The sequence below is a fragment of the Ranitomeya variabilis genome, chromosome 8 (genome assembly GCF_051348905.1).
Source record: "Ranitomeya variabilis isolate aRanVar5 chromosome 8, aRanVar5.hap1, whole genome shotgun sequence".
Lineage (NCBI taxonomy): Eukaryota > Metazoa > Chordata > Amphibia > Anura > Dendrobatidae > Ranitomeya > Ranitomeya variabilis.
The window spans coordinates 215,661,723-215,686,312 of record NC_135239.1 but is presented as its reverse complement, the minus strand read 5'-3'; the positions used below and the strand labels follow the sequence as shown (position 1 = coordinate 215,686,312).

General features: G+C 51.9%; 3 protein-coding genes across 12 annotated transcripts in view; 1 reads left to right on the top strand and 2 right to left on the bottom strand.

Annotated features, from left to right (window-relative positions):
* Positions 1-7,937, top strand: part of CACNA2D2 (calcium voltage-gated channel auxiliary subunit alpha2delta 2) — a 208,470-nt gene extending 200,533 nt beyond the window's left edge. For 2 of the 8 annotated variants that reach the window (XR_013218496.1, XR_013218504.1), the window contains 8 exons: positions 52-104; positions 182-237; positions 983-1,106; positions 1,183-1,292; positions 1,529-1,611; positions 3,263-4,719; positions 6,264-7,407; positions 7,660-7,937. Coding sequence is in view for 1 of the 8 variants with exons in the window: in XM_077277026.1 (XP_077133141.1) it covers positions 52-104; positions 182-237; positions 983-1,106; positions 1,183-1,292; positions 1,529-1,611; positions 3,263-3,385 (549 nt within the window). In the remaining 7 variants the exon portion in view is untranslated. The other 6 variants (XR_013218499.1, XR_013218503.1, XR_013218500.1 and 3 more) reach the window with 6 other exon arrangements.
* Positions 3,903-6,360, bottom strand: LOC143788866 (uncharacterized). The gene is made up of 2 exons (XM_077278779.1): positions 4,841-6,360; positions 3,903-4,422 (listed from the first exon to the last, which is right to left on the bottom strand). Exons 1-2 carry the CDS (start codon positions 6,358-6,360, stop codon positions 3,903-3,905), a joined length of 2,040 nt encoding a protein of 679 aa, XP_077134894.1.
* Positions 7,938-9,089: 1,152 nt separating the features above from the next.
* LOC143787889 (caveolin-3-like) lies at positions 9,090-24,559 on the bottom strand. Of its 3 annotated transcripts, none has more exons than XM_077277030.1 (5): positions 24,423-24,559; positions 19,558-19,669; positions 17,381-17,458; positions 12,440-12,674; positions 9,090-10,251 (listed from the first exon to the last, which is right to left on the bottom strand). In XM_077277030.1, the coding sequence occupies exons 4-5, from the start codon at positions 12,524-12,526 to the stop codon at positions 9,913-9,915; spliced, it is 426 nt and encodes a 141-aa protein (XP_077133145.1). In that variant the 5' UTR covers positions 12,527-12,674; positions 17,381-17,458; positions 19,558-19,669; positions 24,423-24,559; the 3' UTR covers positions 9,090-9,912. The 3 variants fall into 3 exon arrangements, with proteins under 3 accessions (XP_077133145.1, XP_077133147.1, XP_077133146.1); XM_077277032.1 differs by lacking the exon at positions 24,423-24,559 and adding an exon at positions 24,204-24,344; XM_077277031.1 differs by lacking the exon at positions 17,381-17,458.
* Positions 24,560-24,590: the final 31 nt, after the last annotated feature.

The following is a 24,590-nucleotide window of genomic DNA, read 5'->3' as shown; positions in this document are numbered from 1 at the left end:
GTGACTAGAGTATCAGATAAACGTGTCTGACTGTGGTGTCTCCTTCTGCAGCCGACAATCGCTGACCTGCTGAACCTGGCCTGGCTGTCGTCCGCTGCCGCCTGGTGAGTGTCGGTCCCCTTATATACATATATATATACCCCCAGCTTATAATCTCCAGCTTATAATGGTCTCTCTGCAGGTCACTATTGCAGCATCTGTTCGTCAGTCTGATGTACACCAGCTGGATGCACGCGGGTAAGAGCCGGGGCGCTCTGTGTACAGTGTCGGGGCGCACTGTGTCCGGCGTCGGGGCGCTCTGTGTCCGGCGTCGGGGCGCTCTGTGTCCGGCGTCGGGGCGCTCTGTGTCCGGCGTCGGGGCGCTCTGTGTCCGGCGTCGGGGCGCTCTGTGTCCGGCGTCGGGGCGCTCTGTGTCCGGCGTCGGGGCGCTCTGTGTCCGGCGTCGGGGCGCTCTGTGTCCGGCGTCGGGGCGCTCTGTGTCCGGCGTCGGGGCGCTCTGTGTCCGGCGTCGGGGCGCTCTGTGTCCGGCGTCGGGGCGCTGTGTGTCCGGCGTCGGGGCGCTGTGTGTCCGGCGTCGGGGCGCTGTGTGTCCGGCGTCGGGGCGCTGTGTGTCCGGCGTCGGGGCGCTGTGTGTCCGGCGTCGGGGCGCTGTGTGTCCGGCGTCGGGGCGCTGTGTGTCCGGCGTCGGGGCGCTGTGTGTCCGGCGTCGGGGCGCTGTGTGTCCGGCGTCGGGGCGCTGTGTGTACCTCCTGTGGTGGCCGTGGCGCACGCTCAGTGTGACTTCTGTCCATCAGAGATGACTACTCCGCTCGTCCCTGCGCCATACACCGCCCTGACACCGACTTACTGACGGTTTGCACCCAGCAGCTTCTCGTGTATTAAGTGTCATTAGACGATTGTTCCAGCTGTTGGTGTCTTGTCGTGGCGCCATGCTGCTGCCCGGTGACCCCCCGCCATCCCCTGTCCCCATTTGTCCCCACAGATGACATCATGGCGGAAAACCTGGAGCCGCGGGAGGCGACCTGCATCATGAAGCAGACGCAGTATTACTTCAGCAGCGTCAACGCCACCTACACGGCGGTCATCGACTGCGGCCCCTGCTCCCGGTCAGTCCAGGGCCGGGGAGGGCCGGGCAGGGGTAGGAAGGGTTAATTAACCCCACGTCCCTGTTTCCTCTGTCAGATACTTCCACGCCCAGAGACTCGCGAACACCAACCTGCTGTTCGTGGTGGCGGAGACGATGCTCTGCAGCCAGTGCGACTCCATGAAGCTGGACCAGGCGGAGACGCGCTGTATCCTTCCGGCAGGGTGATGGGGGGCGCACACAGCGGGGGTCTGCCGCACCACCATAGTGTCTAGGGCCACCCCGGCCAAAGCGATGGACTCACAGCTGAGGGCAATGCCCTGAACCTCTGCTGACACTGCGTCTCTATTCACTGACAGCAAGCAGAGGAATCAGAAAACCAATCTGCAGCTTCAGCTCCTTCCTTCCCATGTTACTTATTACTCCATTAACTCGTGGTCACAGCTGAGGGTCCGGAGCAGTGTGAGCTGGTGCAGATGCCTCGATATCGGAAAGGTCCTCACGTCTGCTTCGACTACAACACAATGGTAGCGGCCTGTTTACTGTACTTCTTACAGACGTAGCGGAGCGGGGGTCGTACCGGCAGTCCTATGTAACACTGATAAATCTGAGTACAGATAATGTAGTAGATGTCACCTGCAGTCCTATGTAACACCACAGATAACACAGTGATAACTCTCTGAGTACAGATAATGTAATGCATGTCACCTGCAGTCCTATGTAACACCACAGATCACAGTGATCACTCTCTGAGTGCAGATAATGTAGTAGATGTCACCTGCAGTCCTATGTAACACCACAGATAACACAGTGATAACTCTCTGACTACAGATAATGTAGTAGATATCACCTGCAGTCCTATGTAACACCACAGATAACACAGTGATAACTCTCTGAGTACAGATAATGTAGTAGATGTCACCTGCAGTCCTATGTAAAACTACAGATAATACAGTGATAATTCCCTGAGTACAGATAATGTAGTAGATGTCACATGCAGTCCTATGTAACACCACAGATAACTGATAACTCTGAGTACAGATAATGTAGTAGACGTCACCTGCAGTCCTATGTAACACCACAGATAACAGTGACAACTCTGAGTACAGATAATGTAGTAGATGTCACCTGCAGTCCTATGTAACACCACAGATAACAGTGATAACTCTGAGTACAGATAATGTAGTAGATGTCACCTGCAGTCCTATGTAACACCACAGATAACAGTGATAACTCTGAGTACAGATAATGTAGTAGATGTCACCTGCAGTCCTATGTAACACCACAGATAACACAGTGATCACTCTCTGAGTACAGATAATGTAGTAGATGTCACCTGCAGTCCTATGTAACACCACAGATAACACAGTGATCACTCTCTGAGTACAGATAATGTAGTAGATGTCACCTGCAGTCCCATGTAACATCACAGATAACAGTGATAGCTCTGAGTACAGATAATGTAGTAGATGTCACCTGCAGTCCTATGTAACACCACAGATAACTGATAACTCTGAGTACAGATAATGTAGTAGACGTCACCTGCAGTCCTATGTAACACCACAGATAACAGTGACAACTCTGAGTACAGATAATGTAGTAGATGTCACCTGCAGTCCTATGTAACACCACAGATAACAGTGATAACTCTGAGTACAGATAATGTAGTAGATGTCACCTGCAGTCCTATGTAACACCACAGATAACAGTGATAACTCTGAGTACAGATAATGTAGTAGATGTCACCTGCAGTCCTATGTAACACCACAGATAACACAGTGATCACTCTCTGAGTACAGATAATGTAGTAGATGTCACCTGCAGTCCTATGTAACACCACAGATAACACAGTGATCACTCTCTGAGTACAGATAATGTAGTAGATGTCACCTGCAGTCCCATGTAACATCACAGATAACAGTGATAGCTCTGAGTACAGATAATGTAGTAGATGTCACCTGCAGTCCTATGTAACACCACAGATAACACAGTGATCACTCTCTGAGTACAGATAATGTAGTAGATGTCACCTGCAGTCCTATGTAACACCACAGATAACACAGTGATAACTCTGAGTACAGATAATGTAGATGTCACTGGCAGTCCTATGTAACAGCACAGATGACACCCTAGGTGTAGCAGGCAGTCCCATGTAATTGCTGCTCTTCTGTCTTGCAGGAGGACACCTCGGACTGTGGTCGGGGCTCCATGTTTCGGCCGTCGTGGCTCCTGCTGTCGTGTCTTCAGCTCCTGCTCCTGCTGGGCGGCTGCAGCTCGTCGTTCGTGGGCCGGGGCCTCTAGGTCGGCTCCGCTTCCTCCCTCCTTCCTGAGGCCACTTCTTGTTTAGTGACGTGGTTACCATGACAAACAGGCGAGCGCCTTTTGTGCGTTGGGCTGTTACCACGACAACCACCACTTGATTTGGATGATTTTACGGCAACAACAAGGAGACTTTTTAGTGTTATCAGGAGTTACCATGGCAACCAAGAAAGCAAACCATCATGGCGGAGTAGCAGCATCTACCCTGAGTGTGGGCGGAGCCATGGCAGCTCCCAGAATTCCCTGTTTCCTGTTCGTCTGTCTCCATGGTTCCTGTCTGTTCACCTGAATTTCTGTTTTATCAGTTGGGGGGTCTGCGGGTCAGTGGTCCTCGCCGTCCTCATCCATTTCTACAGCTGCTGTATGAGCCTGAGCTTGTAGTGATGATGTCATATCTTCCCAGGCCGATGATGTCATATCTACTCCTAGTAATGATGTTATAGCCTCCCATTGTGCCGATATACTCAGGGTGATGATGTCATTGCTGTCCTTGGTGATGTCATGTACCCATGATGTAATTTCTACCAGGGTGAAAGTCATATCCACCCATGGCGGTGACACCACTGCTGCCCTTGGTGATGTCACTCCCGTCCCTGGTGATGTCACTCCCGCCCCTGGTGATGTCACTCCCGCCCCTGGTGATGTCACTCCCGTCCCTGGTGATGTCACTTCTGTCCCTGGTGATGTCACTCCCGCCCCTGGTGATGTCACTCCCGTCCCTGGTGATGTCACTGCTGTCCCTGGTGATGTCACTGGTGTCCCTGGTGATGATGTCACTGCAGTCCCTGGTGATGTCACTGCTGTCCCTGGTGATGATGTCACTGCAGTCCCTGGTGATGTCACTCCCGTCCCTGGTGATGTCACTTCTGTCCCTGGTGATGTCACTCCCATCCCTGGTGATGTCACTCCCATCCCTGGTGATGTCACCCCCGTCCCTGGTGATGTCACTCCCATCCCTGGTGATGTCACTCCCGTCCCTGGTGATGTCACTGGTGTCCCTGGTGATGTCACTGCTGTCCCTGGTGATGATGTCACTGCAGTCCCTGGTGATGTCACTGCTGTCCCTGGTGATGATGTCACTGCAGTCCCTGATGATGTCACTGCCGTCCTTGGTGATGATGTCACTGCTGTGCTGTTTCATCTTGTCACGGCTTTCCATATCATTTTCATATACAAAAGAGTTGAGGGTTTGCTCACATCAGGGGAGGGGATCAGGAAAAAAGACATTTAACAAAAAGTGAGCCTTGACTCCAGGCCCCGGCCGCCCCATGCCCCTGGACACCAGGCCTCGGCCGCCCCATGCCCCTGGACTCCAGGCCCCGGCCGCCCCCTGCCGCTGGACTCCAGGCCCCGGCCGCCCCCTGCCGCTGGACTCCAGGCCCCGGCCGCCCCCTGCCCCTGGACTCCAGGCCTCGGCCACCCCATGCCCCTGGACACCAGGCCTCGGCCGCCCCCTGCCCCTGGACTCCAGGCTCCGGCCGCCCCTTTGCCCCTTGACTCCAGGCCCTGGACAACCCTTTGCCCCTTGACTCCAGGCCCCGACCGCCCCATGTCCCTGGACTCCAGGCCCCGGACGACCCTTTTCCCCTGGACTCCAGGCCCCGGCCGCCCCATGCCCCTGAACTCCAGGCTATGGCCGCCCCTTGGCTCCAGGCCCCGGATGACCCTTTGCCCCTGAACTCCAGGCCCCGGACGACCCTTTGCTCCTTGACTCCAGGCCCCGGCGACCCTTTGCCCCTTGACTCCAAGCCCCGGCTGCCCCATGCCCCTGAACTCCAGGCCCCTGGCCGCCCCTTGACTCCAGGCCCCGGACGACCCTTTGCCCCTTGACTCCAGGCCCCGGCCGCCCCATGACCCTGGACACCAGGCCCCGGCCGCACCATGCCCCTGGACACCAGGCCTCGGCCGCCCCTTTGCCCCTGAAGTTCAGGCCCCGGCCGCCCCTTTGCCCCTGAACTCCAGGCCCCCGGCCGCCCCTTTGCCCCTGAACTCCAGGCCCCCGGCCGCCCCTGAACTCCAGGCCCCCGGCCTCCCCTTTGCCCCTGAACTCCAGGCCCCCAGCCGCCCCTTTGCCCCTGAAGTCCAGGCCCCGGCTGCCCCTTTGCCCCTGAAGTCCAGGCTCCGGCCACCCCTTTGCCCCTGAACTCCAGGCCCCCGGCCTCCCCTTTACCCCTGAACTCCAGGCCCCCAGCCGCCCCTGGACTCCAGGCCCCCAGCCGCCCCTGAACTCCAGGCCCCCGGCCTCCCCTTTGCCCCTGAACTCCAGGCCCCCAGCCGCCCCTTTGCCCCTGAAGTCCAGGCCCCGGCTGCCCCTTTGCCCCTGAAGTCCAGGCTCCGGCCACCCCTTTGCCCCTGAACTCCAAGCCCCCGGCCTCCCCTTTACCCCTGAACTCCAGGCCCCCAGCCGCCCCTGAACTCCAGGCCCCCGGCCGCCCCTGAACTCCAGGCCCCCGGCCTCCCCTTTGCCCCTGAACTCCAGGCCCCCAGCCGCCCCTTTGCCCCTGAAGTCCAGGCCCCGGCTGCCCCTTTGCCCCTGAAGTCCAGGCTCCGGCCACCCCTTTGCCCCTGAACTCCAGGCCCCCGGCCTCCCCTTTACCCCTGAACTCCAGGCCCCCAGCCGCCCCTGGACTCCAGGCCCCCAGCCGCCCCTTTGCCCCTGAACTCCAGGCCCCCAGCCGCCCCTTTGCCCCTGAACTCCAGGCCCCGGCCGCCCCTTTGCCCCTAAACTCCAGGCCTCGGCCGCCCCTTTGCCCCTGAACTCCAGGCCCCGGCCGCCCCTTTGCCACTGAACTCCAGGCCCCGGACGACCCTTTGCCCCTTGACTCCAGGCCCCGGACGACCCTTTGCCCCTGAACTCCAGGCCCCAGACGACCCTTTGCCCCTTGACTCCAGGCCCCAGACGACCCTTTGCCCCTTGACTCCAGGCCCCAGCCGCCCCTTTCAGTAGTGCAGAGCATTTTGCCTTCTCACTCCTTCCTGCAGGATCTTGCACTTCTGCAGGATATTAAGTGCCAAAGCTGTGTTTTCCTCCTTGGCCCACTGGTCCTGGGACCACCGATCTCTGCCCCCACAGATGGACTACTCTCCCCATCATATCCACTTGCACCAAAGAGTCAGGTTTGTTGCTGTCGCCCGTCAGCCCTGCGACACGTTAGTGCGAAGTAGAAGGTGACGCCTAATTCACGCTCCTCACAGGCCACCATCTTTTTGGGGTCCCCGTCTTCAGCCGATCCCCGTGTTCATGCCGACGCGTCGCCCGTGTAGCATTTTCATCTCCATTGTGTAGATGCTGCTGCTGAAATACTCAGTGCCAGCTGAGAGAATCCCAGGACAGAGGCACAACCATTTCACAAGCACAGGGGACCTGCGAGCCCCCAAAACCGCACACGACACTGTCACATCGGGTCAGCGCAATGGCCGCTCATAGCACAAGGGGTCTTTCTGCAGAACCAGCGCCGTGCGCCTCGATCCGTGAGTCCAGTATTAAGAGATTGGAGCACCAACCCCCAAAATCGTATCGCCCACAATCCCCCTCTGCTTCTGGGATGGCGGCTGTACCACCCAGCTTTCCCCGGAGCAGATAATGGGGGGTGGTCTTCTATTTCCGGGGGGACGTGCCCCAATCTGAGGACTTTGCTCCTTTTGTTGCCATCCGTTGCCTTTCTGGCGTCCATCCTCGTCTATGTCTCGTTCATGCCGCCATCTTGCTTGTTGTCCACCTCCAGTGATGAGAACAATGGGGGGAGTTGGGAGGGAGCCCCTCAATCTGCCAGGAGCCGGCGGGGGAGGGGGAGCCCCTAAATGGTGATTTTCTTTGCTTGTAGCTTGGCTGTGTGTTTGGACCTTGTTTTGAGGGGGTGGGTGATGGCGTGCGCCCGGCGTCCGTCGCGTTTCTAGTCCGATCCTCCATTCCAGAGCGAGAGCTATAAATAGGTATAAATATCTATAAATAGTATATATATCGTCCGCGGCGCGAGGTCGTCGGCCTCCTCATCCGGCGCGAGGTTATCGGCCTCCTAATCTGGCGCGAGGTCGTCGGCCTCATCCGGCGCGAGGACGTTGGCCTCATCCGGCGCGAGGTCATCGGCCTCCTAATCCGGCGCAAGGTCGTCGGCCTCCTCATCCAGCGCGAGGTCGTCGGCCTCCTAATCCGGCGTGAGGTCGTCGGCCTCCTCATTCGGCGCGAGGTCTTCGGCCTCCTAATCCGGCGCGAGGTCGTTGGCCTCATCATCCGGCGCGAGGTCGTTGAGCGCGAGGTCGTTGGCCTCCTCATCATCCGGCGCGAAGTCGTTGGCCTCCTCCTCATCCGGCGCGAGGTCGTCGGCCTCATCATCCGGCGCGAGGTCGTCGGCCTCATCATCAGTTAGTGGCTTTATCCGGTGACTGGAGCTAAAGTTTATTTATTTATTTGTACAGAAAAAAGTTCCACAAGTGACAGAAAGTTTGTACGAGTCGTGCGTGATTCCTGTAAAATATTTTCAAATGGTTTATTACAAAGAATCAGTTAATAAATAATGTGCATATTTTCACTTCAGCTCAGCCTCGGCCTCCTTTTATCGCCTCTTCGCCCCCATGACAACACCGCCTGTCCATGTGCTCCGGCCCCGAGTGTTACCATAGAGACGCGGCCTCTCAATGACCCATCAGATCTCTGCTGTTCCCAAAAGAAAGAACGCTACAATCTGATTGGCTGTTGTCAGGTCTTTGTGGAGCAGAGAGACGAGAAGTGTTGTCATGGGGACACAAGGAAAGGGTATTATATATGTAGCACGGGGTTTATGGTTCGGTATTGACTTTCTCTTTAAGTTTGTGAAAAAGTTCACGGGGTATGAAGACTTCTTCAAGGCACTGATATATATATTCTCTGTCATCAAGAATTGCACATAGGTAAACTGCTCACAGCTGAGGGTTTGTTACATTGTATCCAGTCTGGACAATCCTCTGTGAGCTGAACAGCCAGAGTCCAGACTGATACATTGCAACAAACTATCATCTCCGGGGAGACTTGTGCCGCTGTGCTCAGCCCGCAGAGCGTTATCCACAGTGATACATTGTAACAAACACTCAGCTGGGAGCAGTATGTGGTCAGAAAAAGGTTTTCAGACGTGAAAGTTCCTATTCACGGACAACGAGTAGAGATGTTCCCCGGTCTCGTGCCCCCTTGTTCTCGGTCACCCGGATGTTTCCGTTCAGGTTGTTGGGGTCCCAGTGCTCCGTGATTAGGGCTGTGGTCTCCCTGGTGACGGCCATATTGAGCGTTGATTTTGTGGGGGGACTCAGGTTCGTCTCTGCTCCCCTCCAGGGTCATCATCTTATTCCCCCAATCTCCAGCAGCTGAGGAGGTGCCCTGTACATTGTGAGGTTCTGCAGCAGATGAGTGTTGTGAGGTTCTGCAGCAGCAGAGGATGTGCGTTTGTGAGGTTCTGCAGCAGCTGAGGAGGTGCCCTGTGTATTGTAAGGTTCTGCGGCAGCAGAGGAGGTGCCATGTGCATTGTGAGGTTCTGCATCAGCTGAGATACCCTGTGCGTTGTGAGGTTCTGCAGCAGCTGAGGAGTGCCCTGCGCGTTGTGAGGTTCTGCGGCAGCAGAGGAGGTGCCCTGTTCGTTTTGAGCTTCTGCAGCAGCAGAGGAGGTGCCCTCTGTATTGTGAGGTCACATGGCCTTTTTTTTTTTTTTTTTTTTTTGGGGGGGGGGGGGCATTATTATAACCTTACATCATAGCCCCCCATACACATCAGACTAACGTTGGCCCCGCGGATATTGATGCCAGGGTTCGGTCTACTGTATATGGGGGCGCCGGGTGACTGATGGTCGGGGGATGACGATTTGCCAATCACGTTGTTCTGGAGACAATCCGACGGCCGACATGTCAATCATCTGACCACCATCTAATATGTGGGGGGCTCAGGAATCTCTGCTCCGGCGGCTCCAATATGGCAGCTCATGGTTACGGCCTGCAGTCATCACAATGAGCAGCAGCTCCGGGGCACAAGCTGCAGCCCTGACAGGTGAAGTACTGAGCAGTCGTGACATTGCGGAGCAGGTGGAGAGGGTGGTCTCAGTGGTGGGGGCAGCGGGACATTTGGGGGCTTGTGATGCATTCGATAACACGAGTCTGATGTGAAATCCTCTTTATTACCGAGCTGCAGCTCATCGGTCTGGGGCAGGTGATGGTCGGTGGGCGGCTCATTGGTCTGGGGCAGGTGATGGTCGGTGGGCGGCTCATCAGTCTGGGGCAGGTGGTGGTCGGTGGGCGGCTCATCGGTCTGGGGCAGGTGGTGGTCGGTGGGCAGCTCATCGGTCTGGGGCAGGTGTTTGGTCGGCTCATCGGTCTGGGGCAGGTGGTGGTCGGTGGGCGGCTCATCGGTCTGGGGCAGGTGGTGGTCGGTGGGCGGCTCATCGGTCTGGGGCAGGTGGTGGTCGGTGGGCGGCTCATCGGTCTGGGGCAGGTGGTGGTCGGTGGGCGGCTCATCGGTCTGGGGCAGGTGGTGGTCGGTGGGTGGCCCCGGGCTACCCGCTCTTGTTCTGCACGCGGATGAGGCTGAAGCACAGGCCGCAGGCCTCGTAGCATGGGTCGCACAAGCAGTGGACGCAGGAGCTCCAGAACTTCTTCAGGCACGAGAAGTTCATGTCCCAGCTCTTCACACAGGGGCCGATACACCAGACGTGGCAGCACTGCACGCAGGAGAACTGCAGAGCCCAGCAGAACGCCAGCGGGCAGCCGCACAGCACCGACAGCACAATGTAGCAGCAACTCTTCACCCCTCCGAAGGTCTTGTAGGACATTCCCCAGACCCCCGGGATGCTGTGAGACCCCTCAGGCTCCGCGAAGGCGTCTTCAAAGAGAACCTGGAGGAACAGAACAAATACACAGGCTCCATGAATGGAACGTTCCTGCAATGCTCGGCCGACCCCCCCCCCCCAATATGGGCCGGAGACAATATTACATAGCGGGGGTCCCCAATATCTCCCTGTGACCTTTACGCGCAGCCTCTTGACGCCGGATCGGCTGTACATTGTACGATCAACCTGCGGGCAGATCCCGATCGCTACGATCAGACTCATCGCGTAGAAGACCAAACACAAAACGTCTCTACTGTCCGTATACTTTGTTACAATGTATCAGTGCTAGCAGTCTGGACTAGATGCAAATGTCACGATCCCTCAGCAGTGCGAGGTTCTGGGTCTTTCACATTTAGATTTCTATAGTCTGATGTCGCTTAGATCCAAGTAGGTGGAAAATGTCTCTAATCTGTGACACCGTTGCCACTAAGGGGGACCAACCAGCGGCACTAGAGGACCACCGAAGCTTTACCGACCAGCGGCACTACACGACCACCGAAGTTTTACTGACCGGCGGCACTAGACGTCCACCGAAGCTTTACTGACCGACGGCACTAGACGTCCACCGAAGCTTTACTGACCGACGGCACTAGAGGACCACCGAAGCTTTACCGACCAGCGGCACTAGACGTCCACCGAAGCTTTACCGACCGACGGCACTAGACGTCCACCGAAGCTTTACTGACCGACGGCACTAGAGGACCACCGAAGCTTTACCGACCAGCGGCACTAGACGTCCACCGAAGCTTTACCGACCGACGGCACTAGACGTCCACCGAAGCTTTACTGACCGACGGCACTAGAGGACCACCGAAGCTTTACCGACCAGCGGCACTAGACGTCCACCGAAGCTTTACCGACCGACGGCACTAGACGTCCACCGAAGCTTTACTGACCGACGGCACTAGAGGACCACCGAAGCTTTACTGATCGGTGGCACTAGACGACCACCGAAGCTTTACTGACCGGCGGCACTAGAGGACCACCGAAGCTTTACTGACCGGCGGCACTAGAGGACCACCGAAGCTTTACTGACCGACGGCACTAGAGGACCACCGAAGCTTTACTGACCGGCGGCACTAGAGGACCACCGAAGCTTTACTGACCGACGGCACTAGACGACCACCGAAGCTTTACCGACCAGCGGCACTAGACGTCCACCGAAGCTTTACCGACCGACGGCACTAGACGTCCACCGAAGCTTTACTGACCGGCGGCACTAGAGGACCACTGAAGCTTTACTGATCGGCGGCACTAGACGACCACCGAAGCTTTACTGACCGGCGGCACTAGAGGACCACCGAAGCTTTACTGACCGGCGGCACTAGAGGACCACCGAAGCTTTACTGACCGACGGCACTAGAGGACCACCGAAGCTTTACTGACCGACGGCACTAGAGGACCACCGAAGCTTTACTGACCGACGGCACTAGAGGACCACCGAAGCTTTACTGACCGGCGGCACTAGAGGACCACCGAAGCTTTACTGACCGACGGCACTAGAGGACCACCGAAGCTTTACTGACCGACGGCACTAGAGGACCACCGAAGCTTTACTGACCGACGGCACTAGAGGACCACCGAAGCTTTACTGACCGACGGCACTAGAGGACCACCAAAGCTTTACTGATCGGCGGCACTAGACGACCACCAAAGCTTTACTAACAGACGGCGCTGGACGACCACCGAAGATTTACTGACCGGAAATTACACTGCAGCGACTGATGTACACTGCGCGATCAGTACCAGATCGGTGCACACATGCGGCCATGATTACACCAGATGATGCTCCACCATTGTCCAGACTGATACACTGTGATGAACCATCAGGACAGAACCGAGAATTGTCCGGACTGATACATTGTAACGAACCGACAACAAATTGTCCGGACTGATACATTGTAATGAACCATCAGGACAGAACCAAGAATTGTCCGGACTGATACATTGTAACGAACCGACAGAACAAATTGTCCGGACTGATACATTGTAAAGAACCATCAGGACAGAACCGAGAATTGTCCGGACTGATACATTGTAACGAACCATCAGGACACAACAAATTGTCCAGACTGATACATTGTAACGAACCACCAGGACACAACAGAGGATTGTAACAAACGACAGAAAAAACTTTACTAGTCCATGATGGACCCCCAGACATGTCGCCGCCTATATGAACCCCTGGACTCACCCGCACGTGCTCATTCATGTTGTTGGGGTCCCGGTTGTCCATGTCGATGGGCATTGGTTCATTAGGTATGTTCTTGAGTTCGGCCATGATGAGTGGAGATTTCTCTGCGGTCTCGTTCCTCCGTCTCCTCTTATAAAGCTGCAGACCTCAGGTTTCCATGGGGCCGAGCATCAAACAGGTCCATGGCGACTCCCCGGTACCTGAGCACAGGTGTTATGGAAACTGTCAGCAGAGTCTGTGAAGGAAGGGTCAGAGGTCAGCGAGAAAAAAAAGTCACAAAGTTCAAAGCCGGCGCCGACATAAAGGATGATGATCAGAGAGTGACGACCACAGAGCGAGGACCACAGAGGGACAGCCACAGCGACGGCCACAGAGCGACGGCTACAGAGCGACGACCAGAGGGACGATGACCACAGAGCGACGGCCACAGAGGGACGGCCACAGAGCGACGGCCACAGAGGGACGGCTACAGAGCGACGGCCACAGAGCGACGGCCACAGAGGGACGGCTACAGAGCGACGGCCACAGAGCGAGGGCCACAGAGGGACGACGACCACAGAGCGACGACCACAGAGCGAGGAGCACAGAGCGACGGCTACAGAGCGACGGCCACAGAGCGACGGCCACAGAGCGAGGGCCACAGAGCGACGGCCACAGAGGGACGGCTACAGAGCGACGGCCACAGAGCGAGGGCCACAGAGCGACGGCCACAGAGGGACGGCTACAGAGCGACGGCCACAGAGCGAGGGCCACAGAGCGACGGCCACAGAGGGATGACGACCACAGAGCGAGGACCACAGAGCGACGACCACAGAGCGAGGAGCACAGAGCGACGGCCACAGAGCGACGGCCACAGAGCGACGGCCAAAGAGCGACTGCCACAGAGCGACGGCTACAGAGCGACGACCACAGAGGGACGACCACAGAGCGACGGCCACAGAGCGAGGAGCACAGAGCGACGGCTACAGAGCGACGGCCACAGAGCGAGGGCCACAGAGCGACGGCCACAGAGGGACGACGACCACAGAGCGAGGACCACAGAGCAAGGACCACAGAGCGAGGGCCACAGCGACAGCCACAGAGGGACGACGACCACAGAGCGAGGACAACAGAGGGACGGGCACAGAGCGACGGCCACAGAGCGTCGGCTACAGAGCGAGGACAACAGAGGGACGACCACAGAGGGGTGGCCACAGAGCGAGGACCACAGAGGGACGACCACAGAGCGAGGACCACAAAGGGACGACGACCACAGAGCGACGACCACAGAACGATGGCCACAGAGCGATGGCCATAGAGGGACGGCCACAGAGCGACGAGGACCACAGAGGGACGGCCACAGAGCGACGGCCACAGAGCAACGACCACAGAGGGACGACGGCCACAGAGCAAGGACCACAGAGCGACGGTCACAGAGCGAGGACCACAGAGCGAAGGCCACAGCGATGAACACAGAGGGACGACCACAGAGGGACGACCAAAGAGCGACGGCCACAGAGCAACGACCACAGAGGGTCGACGGCCACAGAGCAAGGACCACAGAGGGACGGCCACAGAGCGAGGACCACAGAGCGAGAACCACAGAGCGAAGACCACAGAGTGACGGCCACAGAGCGACGATCACAGAAGGACGACCACAGAGGGACGGACACAGAGCGACAACCACAAAGCGAAGACCACAGAGCGACGACCACAGAGGGACGACGGCCACAGAGCAAGGGCCACAGAGCGACGACCACAGAGGGAAGACGGCCACAGAGCAAGGGCCACAGAGCGACGACCACAGAGGGACGACGACCACAGGGACAGCCACAGAGCGACGACCACAGAGCGACGGCCACAGAGGGACGATAACCACAGAGCGAGTACCACAGAGCGAGTACCACAGAGGGGGGACGACCACAGAGGGACGACGACAGAGCAAAGACCACAGAGCAATGGCCACAGAGTGACGACCACAGAGGGACGAGGACCACAGAGGGACGGCCACAGAGCGACGACCTCAGAGAGACGACCTCAGAGGGTCGACCACGGAGACGGCCACAGTGTGACGGCCAGCACCACTAGGGGAAGAGAAACCACAATCCATCCACACATGAAGCCCAGGTTGCACTGCAGAAAAGTGCTAGAACCTTGAAGGTGTTATCATGAATGTCACGATACACAGTTCAGCAGACAGTATCACACAGGATAGGATTAGATACACAGCTCAGCAGTCAGTATCACACAGGATAGGATTAGATACACAGCTCAGCAGTCAGTATCACACAGGAGAGGATTAGATACACGGCTCAGCAGACAGTATCACACAGGATAGGATTAGATACACGGCTCAGCAGACAGTATCACACAGTAGAGGATTAGATACACGGCTCAGCAGTCAGTATCACACAGGATAGGATTAGATACACGGCTCAGCAGTCAGTATCACACAGGAGAGGATTAGATACACGACTCAGCAGTCAGTATCACACAGGAGAGGATTAGATACACGGCTCAGCAGACAGTATCACACAGGAGAGGATTAGATACACGACTCAGCAGTCAGTATCACACAGGAGAGGATTAGATACACGGCTCAGCAGACAGTATCACACAGGATAGGATTAGATACACGGCTCAGCAGTCAGTATCACACAGGATAGGATTAGATACACGGCTCAGCAGTCAGTATCACACAGGAGAGGATTAGATACACGACTCAGCAGTCAGTATCACACAGGAGAGGATTAGATACACGGCTCAGCAGACAGTATCACACAGGAGAGGATTAGATACACGGCTCAGCAGACAGTATCACACAGGATAGGATTAGATACACGGCTCAGCAGACAGTATCACACAGTAGAGGATTAGATACACGGCTCAGCAGTCAGTATCACACAGGATGGGATTAGATACACGGCTCAGCAGACAGTATCACACAGTAGAGGATTAGATACACGGCTCAGCAGTCAGTATCACACAGGATGGGATTAGATACACGGCTCAGCAGTCAGTATCACACAGGAGAGGATTAGATACACGGCTCAGCAGACAGTATCACACAGGATAGGATTAGATACACGGCTCAGCAGTCAGTATCACACAGGATAGGATTAGATACACGGCTCAGCAGTCAGTATCACACAGGAGAGGATTAGATACACGACTCAGCAGTCAGTATCACACAGGAGAGGATTAGATACACGGCTCAGCAGACAGTATCACACAGGAGAGGATTAGATACACGGCTCAGCAGACAGTATCACACAGGATAGGATTAGATACACGGCTCAGCAGACAGTATCACACAGTAGAGGATTAGATACACGGCTCAGCAGTCAGTATCACACAGGATGGGATTAGATACACGGCTCAGCAGACAGTATCACACAGTAGAGGATTAGATACACGGCTCAGCAGTCAGTATCACACAGGATGGGATTAGATACATGGCTCAGCAGACAGTATCACACAGGAGAAGATTATATACACGGCTCAGCAGACAGTATCACACAGGATAGGATTAGATACAAGACTCAGCAGGTATCATACAGGATAGGATTAGATACACAGCTCAGCAGTCAGTATCACACAGGAGAGGATTAGATACAAGGCTCAGCAGTCAGTATCACACAGGATAGGATTAGATACACGGCTCAGCAGTCAGTATCACACAGGAGAGGATTAGATACACGGCTCAGCAGTCAGTATCACACAGGAGAGGATTAGATACAAGGCTCAGCAGACAGTATCACACAGGAGAGGATTAGATACACAGCTCAGCAGTCAGTATCACACAGGAGAGGATTAGATACACGACTCAGCAGACAGTATCACACAGGATCGGATTAGATACACGGCTCAGCAGGCAGTATCACACAGGAGAGGATTAGATACACAGCTCAGCAGTCAGTATCACACAGGAGAGGATTAGATACACTGCCCAGCAGACAGTATCCCACAGGAGAGGATTAGATACACTGCCCAGCAGACAGTATCACACAGGAGAGGATTAGATACACGGCTCAGCAGTCAGTATCACACAGGAGAGGATTAGATACACAGCTCAGCAGTCAGTATCACACAGGAGAGGATTAGATACAAGACTCAGCAGAGTATCATACAGGATAGGATTAGATACACAGCTCAGCAGTCAGTATCACACAGGAGAGGATTAGATACAAGGCTCAGCAGTCAGTATCACACAGGATAGGATTAGATACACGGCTCAGCAGTCAGTATCACACAGGATAGGATTAGATACACAGCTCAGCAGTCAGTATCACACAGGAGAGGATTAGATACACGGCTCAGCAGTCAGTATCACACAGGAGAGGATTAGATACAAGGCTCAGCAGACAGTATCACACAGGAGAGGATTAGATACACAGCTCAGCAGTCAGTATCACACAGGAGAGGATTAGATACACGACTCAGCAGACAGTATCACACAGGATCGGATTAGATACACAGCTCAGCAGTCAGTATCACACAGGATCGGATTAGATACACAGCTCAGCAGTCAGTATCACACAGGAGAGGATTAGATACACTGCCCAGCAGACAGTATCACACAGGATAGGATTAGATACACAGCTCAGAAGTCGGTATCCCCTAGTAGTTGCGGCTCCCCGGGCGGCGCCTCCGTGGTTACGGCTGTTGGTACACAGAGGGTCCCACGCCCTGCGAGCAGATAATGACAGCTGCTCATCAATCTCTGCACATGGAAACGCTGAGCACAATGTCTACAAACAATCGCAGAGCGAGGATTTCACGGTGAATGATTGATCGCTGGGGGACTGTAAAGATGGCGGCCGCCCCGACACTCACGGCTCAGATGTGCGACGGAGGAAATGATGGGAGGGAGACTGGAGATCACACTACAAGTCCCATGATCCCCAGATGCAGAGTCTCCTCCATCACCGCACACCCGCGGCCGCCCTGCTGCACCCTAACCTGCAGCGCCCGGCAGACGATGGCGGCCTCCACTGATGCGAACACTTGGCCTCATCATTTCAGGTTCTCCTTCACAGTCTGCAACAAGAGGGAGGTCAGATCCATCGCTGCACAGACGAGGACGCGATTAACCCCTGAGTGACGGAGACAATTACTACAATTCTGACCACTGTCCCTTTATGAGGTTATAACTCTGGAGCTTCCATGGATCCCGCTGATTCTGAGACTGTTTTCTCCTGACACATTGTACTTCATGTTAGTGGTAACATTTCTTCTATATGACTTGTGTTTATTTATAAAAAAATGGAAATATGGTGAAAATTACATATACAGAGATACATGATAAGATCCTGTCTGCAGTCACCACTAGGGGGAGCTCCCTGTATACAGAGATACATGATAAGATCCTGTCTGCAGCCACCACTAGGGGGAGTTCCCTGTATACTGAGATACATGATAAGATCCTGTCTGCAGCCACCACTAGGGGGAGCTCCCTGTATACAGAGATACATGATAAGATCCTGTCTGCAGCCACCACTAGGGGGAGCTCCCTGTATACAGAGATACATGATAAGATCCTGTCTGCAGCCATCACTAGGGGGAGCTCCCTGTATACTGAGATACATGATAAGATTCTGCCTGCAGCCACCACTAGGGGGAGCTCCCTGTATACTGAGATACATGATAAGATCCTGTCTGCAGCCACCACTAGGGGGAGCTCCCTGTATACAGAGATACATGATAAGATCCTGTCTGCAGCCACCACTAGGGGGAGCTCCCTGTATACAGAGATACATGATAAGATCCTGTCTGCAGTCACCACTAGGGGGAGCTCCCTGTATACAGAGATACTTGATAAGATCCTGTCTGCAGCCACCACTAGGGGGAGCTCCCTGTATACAGAGATACATGATAAGATCCTGTCTGCAGTCACCACTAGGGGGAGCTCCCTGTATACAGAGATACATGATAAGATCCTGTCTGCAGTCACCACTAGGGGGAGCTCCCTGTATACAGAGATACATAAGATCCTGTCTGCAGCCATCACTAGGGGGAGCTCCCTGTATACAGAGATACATGATAAGATCCTGTCTGCAGTCACCACTAGGGGGAGCTCCCTGTATACAGAGATACATGATAAGATCCTGTCTGCAGTCACCACTAGGGGGAGCTCCCTGTATACAGAGATACATGATAAGATCCTGTCTGCAGTCACCACTAGGGGGAGCTCCCTGTATACAGAGATACATGATAAGATCCTGTCTGCAGTCACCACTAGGGGGAGCTCCCTGTATACAGAGATACATGATAAGATCCTGTCTGCAGTCACCACTAGGGGGAGCTCCCTGTATACAGAGATACATGATAAGATCCTGTCTGCAGACACCACTAGGGTGAGCTCCCTGTATACAGAGATACATGATAAGATCCTGTCTGCAGCCACCACTAGGGGGAGCTCCCTGTATACAGAGATACATGATAAGATCCTGTCTGCAGCCACCACTAGGGGGAGCTCCCTGTATACAGAGATACATGACAAGATCCTGTCTGCAGCCACCACTAGGGGGAGCTCCCTGTATACAGAGATACATGATAAGATCCTGTCTGCAGTCACCACTAGGGGGAGCTCCCTGTATAGAGATACATGACAAGATCCTGTCTGCAGTCACCACTAGGGGGAGCTCCCTGTATACAGAGATACATGACAAGATCCTGTCTGCAGTGCTCCCCCTAGTGGTCTCTGGGATTCTCCTTTCAGCCTGCACTTTGCTCTGTCAGTGACGCCTCCATGTTACCTGCAGATGCACTGAATTTCCCCAACTAGTAATGCCTGTGCCCACCCCATATGTGCTGCCGGGAACTATAGTAACCAGTCACCGCTGCCAATGATAACGCCGCTCTAGTTCTTCGCTCTTCATGATTAGGAAAGGGAAAACAAACAATAACAGTGGAGAAGCTGCGATCAGCGCAAGTCACCGAGTGTCACAATAATGCAAACGTAATTAATCTTCATTAAGTGGAAGCAGCAAGAGGCGCAATAATCAGGTAAGAAGAGTGCAGCCCCCATAATGCAGTGCAGCACAGCGCCATCGGAGTATCCATTACAGCCAGGTAAATGATAACTGCAGCTCTGGAGGTGACTGGAGAATAGTGAGTGCAGCTCTGGAGGATAAGACCTGATGTAGCTGAGCTGTAGATGTGTATTTCCTGCCCCTCGCACTAATAGAAGTGATGATGAATTTTCATTGTGATCGTGGAGATGATGGACACAAATCCCAACAGTAAAGTCTGCAAAACAAAAGTCCAGAGAAAAAGCTGCTGTCAGGGCAGGATGAGAAGAGGAAAGTCAGAATCTGACACATGTACTGCCCCCTGGTGTATAAAGTACAAATAACAGCTATACTGGTATAACCTGGGCATCTCCTGTATATAATTATATATGTACAGCTGGTATAACCTGGGCATCTCCTCTATATAATTATATATGTACAGCTGGTATAACCTGGGCATCTCATATATATAATTATATATGTACAGCCGGTATAACCTGGGCATCTCCTGTATATAATTATATATGTACAGCCGGTATAACCTGGGCGTCTCCTGTATATAATTATATATGTACAGCCGGTATAACCTGGGCATCTCCTGTATATAATTATATATGTACAGCTGGTATAACCTGGGCATCTCCTATATATAATTATATATGTACAGCCGGTATAACCTGGGCATCTCCTGTATATAATTATATATGTACAGCCGGTATAACCTGGGCATCTCCTGTATATAATTATATATGTACAGCCGGTATAACCTGGGCATCTCCTGTATATAGTTATATATGTACAGCTAGTATAACCTGGACATCTCCTGTATATAATTATATATGTACAGCTGGTATAACCTGGGCATCTCCTGTATATAATTATATATGTACAGCTGGTATAACCTGGGCATCTCCTGTGTATAAATATATATGTACAGCTGGTATAACCTGGGCATCTCCTGTATATAATTATATATGTACAGCCGGTATAACCTGGGTATCTCCTGTATATAATTATATATGTACAGCCGGTATAACCTGGGCATCTCCTGTATATAATTATATATGTACAGCTGGTATAACCTGGGCATCTCCTGTATATAATTATATATGTACAGCCGGTATAACCTGGGCATCTCCTGTATATAATTATATATGTACAGCGGGTATAACCTGGATATCTCCTGCATATAATTATATATGTATAGCTGGTATAACCTGGGCATCTCCTGCATATAATTATATATGTACAGCCGGTATAACCTGGGCATCTCCTGCATATAATTATATATGTACAGCTGGTATAACCTGGGCATCTCCTGCATATAATTATATATGTACAGCTGGTATAACCTGGGCATCTCCTGCATATAATTATATATGTACAGCCGGTATAACTTGGGCATCTCCTGTATATAATTATATATGTACAGCCGGTATAACCTGGGCATCTCCTGTATATAATTATATATGTACAGCCGGTATAACCTGGGCATCTCCTGTATATAATTATATATGTACAGCCGGTATAACCTGGGCATCTCCTGTATATAATTATATATGTACAGCCGGTATAACCTGGGCATCTCCTGTATATAATTATATATGTACAGCCGGTATAACCTGGGCATCTCCTGTATATAATTATATATGTACAGCCGGTATAACCTGGGCATCTCCTGTATATAATTATATATGTACAGCCGGTATAACCTGGGCATCTCCTGTATATAATTATATATGTACAGCCGGTATAACCTGGGCATCTCCTGTATATAATTATATATGTACAGCCGGTATAACCTGGGCATCTCCTGTATATAATTATATATGTACAGCCGGTATAACCTGGGCATCTCCTGTATATAATTATATATGTACAGCCGGTATAACCTGGGCATCTCCTGTATATAATTATATATGTACAGCCGGTATAACCTGGGCATCTCCTGTATATAATTATATATGTACAGCCGGTATAACCTGGGCATCTCCTGTATATAATTATATATGTACAGCCGGTATAACCTGGGCATCTCCTATATATAATTATATATGTACAGCCGGTATAACCTGGGCATCTCCTGTATATAATTATATATGTACAGCCGGTATAACCTGGGCATCTCCTATATATAATTATATATGTACAGCCGGTATAACCTGGGCATCTCCTATATATAATTATATATGTACAGCCGGTATAACCTGGGCATCTCCTGTATATAATTATATATGTACAGCCGGTATAACCTGGGCATCTCCTGTATATAATTATATATGTACAGCCGGTATAACCTGGGCATCTCTTGTATATAATTATATATGTACAGCCGGTATAACCTGGGCATCTCCTGTATATAATTATATATGTACAGCCGGTATAACCTGGGCATCTCCTGTATATAATTATATATGCACAGCCGGTATAACCTGGGCATCTCCTGTATATAATTATATATGTACAGCCGGTATAACCTGGGCATCTCCTGTATATAATTATATATGTACAGCCGGTATAACCTGGGCATCTCCTGTATATAATTATATATGTACAGCTGGTATAACCCGGGCATCTCCTGTATATAATTATATATGTACAGCCGGTATAACCTGGACATCTCCTGTATATAATTATATATGTACAGCCGGTATAACCTGGGCATCTCCTGTATATAATTATATATGTACAGCCGGTATAACCTGGGCATCTCCTGTATATAATTATATATGTACAGCCGGTATAACCTGGGCATCTCCTGTATATAATTATATATGTACAGCCGGTATAACCTGGGCATCTCCTGTATATAATTATATATGTACAGCCGGTATAACCTGGGCATCTCCTATATATAATTATATATGTACAGCTGGTATAACCTGGGTATCTCCTGTATATAATTATATATGTACAGCCGGTATAACCTGGGCATCTCCTGTATATAATTATATATGTACAGCCGGTATAACCTGGACATCTCCTGTATATAATGATATATGTACAGCCGGTATAACCTGGGCATCTCCTGTATATAATTATATATGTACAGCCGGTATAACCTGGGCATCTCCTGTATATAATTATATATGTACAGCCGGTATAACCTGGGCATCTCCTGTATATAATTATATATGTACAGCCGGTATAACCTGGGCATCTCCTGTATATAATTATATATGTACAGCTGGTATAACCCGGGCATCTCCTGTATATAATTATATATGTACAGCCGGTATAACCTGGGCATCTCCTGTATATAATTATATATGTACAGCTGGTATAACCTGGACATCTCCTGTATATAATGATATATGTACAGCCGGTATAACCTGGGCATCTCCTGTATATAATTATATATGTACAGCCGGTATAACCTGGGCATCTCCTGTATATAATTATATATGTACAGCCGGTATAACCTGGGCATCTCCTGTATATAATTATATATGTACAGCTGGTATAACCCGGGCATCTCCTGTATATAATTATATATGTACAGCCGGTATAACCTGGACATCTCCTGTATATAATTATATATGTACAGCCGGTATAACCTGGGCATCTCCTGTATATAATTATATATGTACAGCCGGTATAACCTGGGCATCTCCTGTATATAATTATATATGTACAGCCGGTATAACCTGGGCATCTCCTGTATATAATTATATATGTATAGCTGGTATAACCTGGACATCTCCTGTATATAATTATATATGTACAGCTGGTATAACCTGGGCATCTCCTGTATATAATTATATATGTATAGCTGGTATAACCTGGGCATCTCCTGTATATAATTATATATGTACAGCTGCTATAACCTGGGCCTCTCCTGTATATAATTATATATGTACAGCCGGTATAACCTGGGCATCTCCTGTATATAATTATATACGTACAGCTGGTATAACCTGGGCATCTCCTATATATAATTATATATGTACAGCCGGTATAACCTGGGCATCTCCTGTGTATAATTATATATGTGCAGCTGGTATAACCTGGGCCTCTCCTGTATATAATTATATATGTACAGCCGGTATAACCTGGGCATCTCCTGTATATAATTATATACGTACAGCTGGTATAACCTGGGCATCTCCTATATATAATTATATATGTACAGCCGGTATAACCTGGGCATCTCCTGTGTATAATTATATATGTGCAGCTGGTATAACCTGGGCATCTCCTGTATATAATTATATATGTACAGCCGGTATAACCTGGGCATCTCCTATATATAATTATATGTGTACAGCCGGTATAACCTGGGCATCTCCTGTATATAATTATATATGTACAGCTGTTATAACCTGGGCATCTCCTGTATATAATTATATATGTACAGCCGGTATAACCTGGGCATCTCCTGTATATAATTATATATGTACAGCCGGTATAACCTGGGCATCTCCTGTATATAATTATATATGTACAGCCGGTATAACCTGGGCATCTCCTGTATATAATTATATATGTACAGCCGGTATAACCTGGGCATCTCCTGTATATAATTATATATGTACAGCCGGTATAACCTGGGCATCTCCTGTATATAATTATATATGTACAGCCGGTATAACCTGGGCATCTCCTATATATAATTATATATGTACAGCCGGTATAACCTGGGCATCTCCTATATATAATTATATATGTACAGCTGGTGTAACCTGGGCATCTCCTATATATAATTATATATGTACAGCTGGTGTAACCTGGGCATCTCCTGTATATAATTATATATGTACAGCTGGTATAACCTGGGTATCTCCTGTATATAAGGAGATGCTCTGCATGCTGCGCTCCCCAGTACAGGCTGCACTCTGTCCTCCGCCCTCATACACAGAGCCGGCCATTTTTCTTCTCTATAACCCAGGACCCGGCGCCCTGACGGTTCCCGCCATGACGGTTCCCGCCCCGCCCGCTGACTGCGCCCTTTCCCGGCCTCCACTTTCTCCACTTTCTCCACTTTCTCTCACATGTGACACGATCATGACCACAGGACACTTCAGTACGAACAGTGGCTACAGCTCTGCACATGCGCACGACTGCACCATGGCCGCTCCTCAGGACTCCAGCTCCCAGATGTCTGTGCGGTCGTTGTGGCGCATGCGTGCTGTGTGTTTGTGCGCTGCGCGGCTGGTGAC

Coding starts and splice junctions, on each gene's coding strand:
- LOC143788866 (XM_077278779.1), bottom strand. CDS start 6,360: ATGCTCTGCACTACTGAAAGGGGCGGCTGGGGCCTGGAGTCAAGGGGC. Junction 4,423..4,840: donor CAGGGGGCGGCCGAGGCCTG/GTGTCCAGGGGC, acceptor CATCATCACCAG/GGACAGCAGTGACATCACCA.
- LOC143787889 (XM_077277030.1), bottom strand. CDS start 12,526: ATGGCCGAACTCAAGAACATACCTAATGAACCAATGCCCATCGACATG. Junction 10,252..12,439: donor ACATGAATGAGCACGTGCGG/GTGAGTCCAGGG, acceptor CTGTTCCTCCAG/GTTCTCTTTGAAGACGCCTT.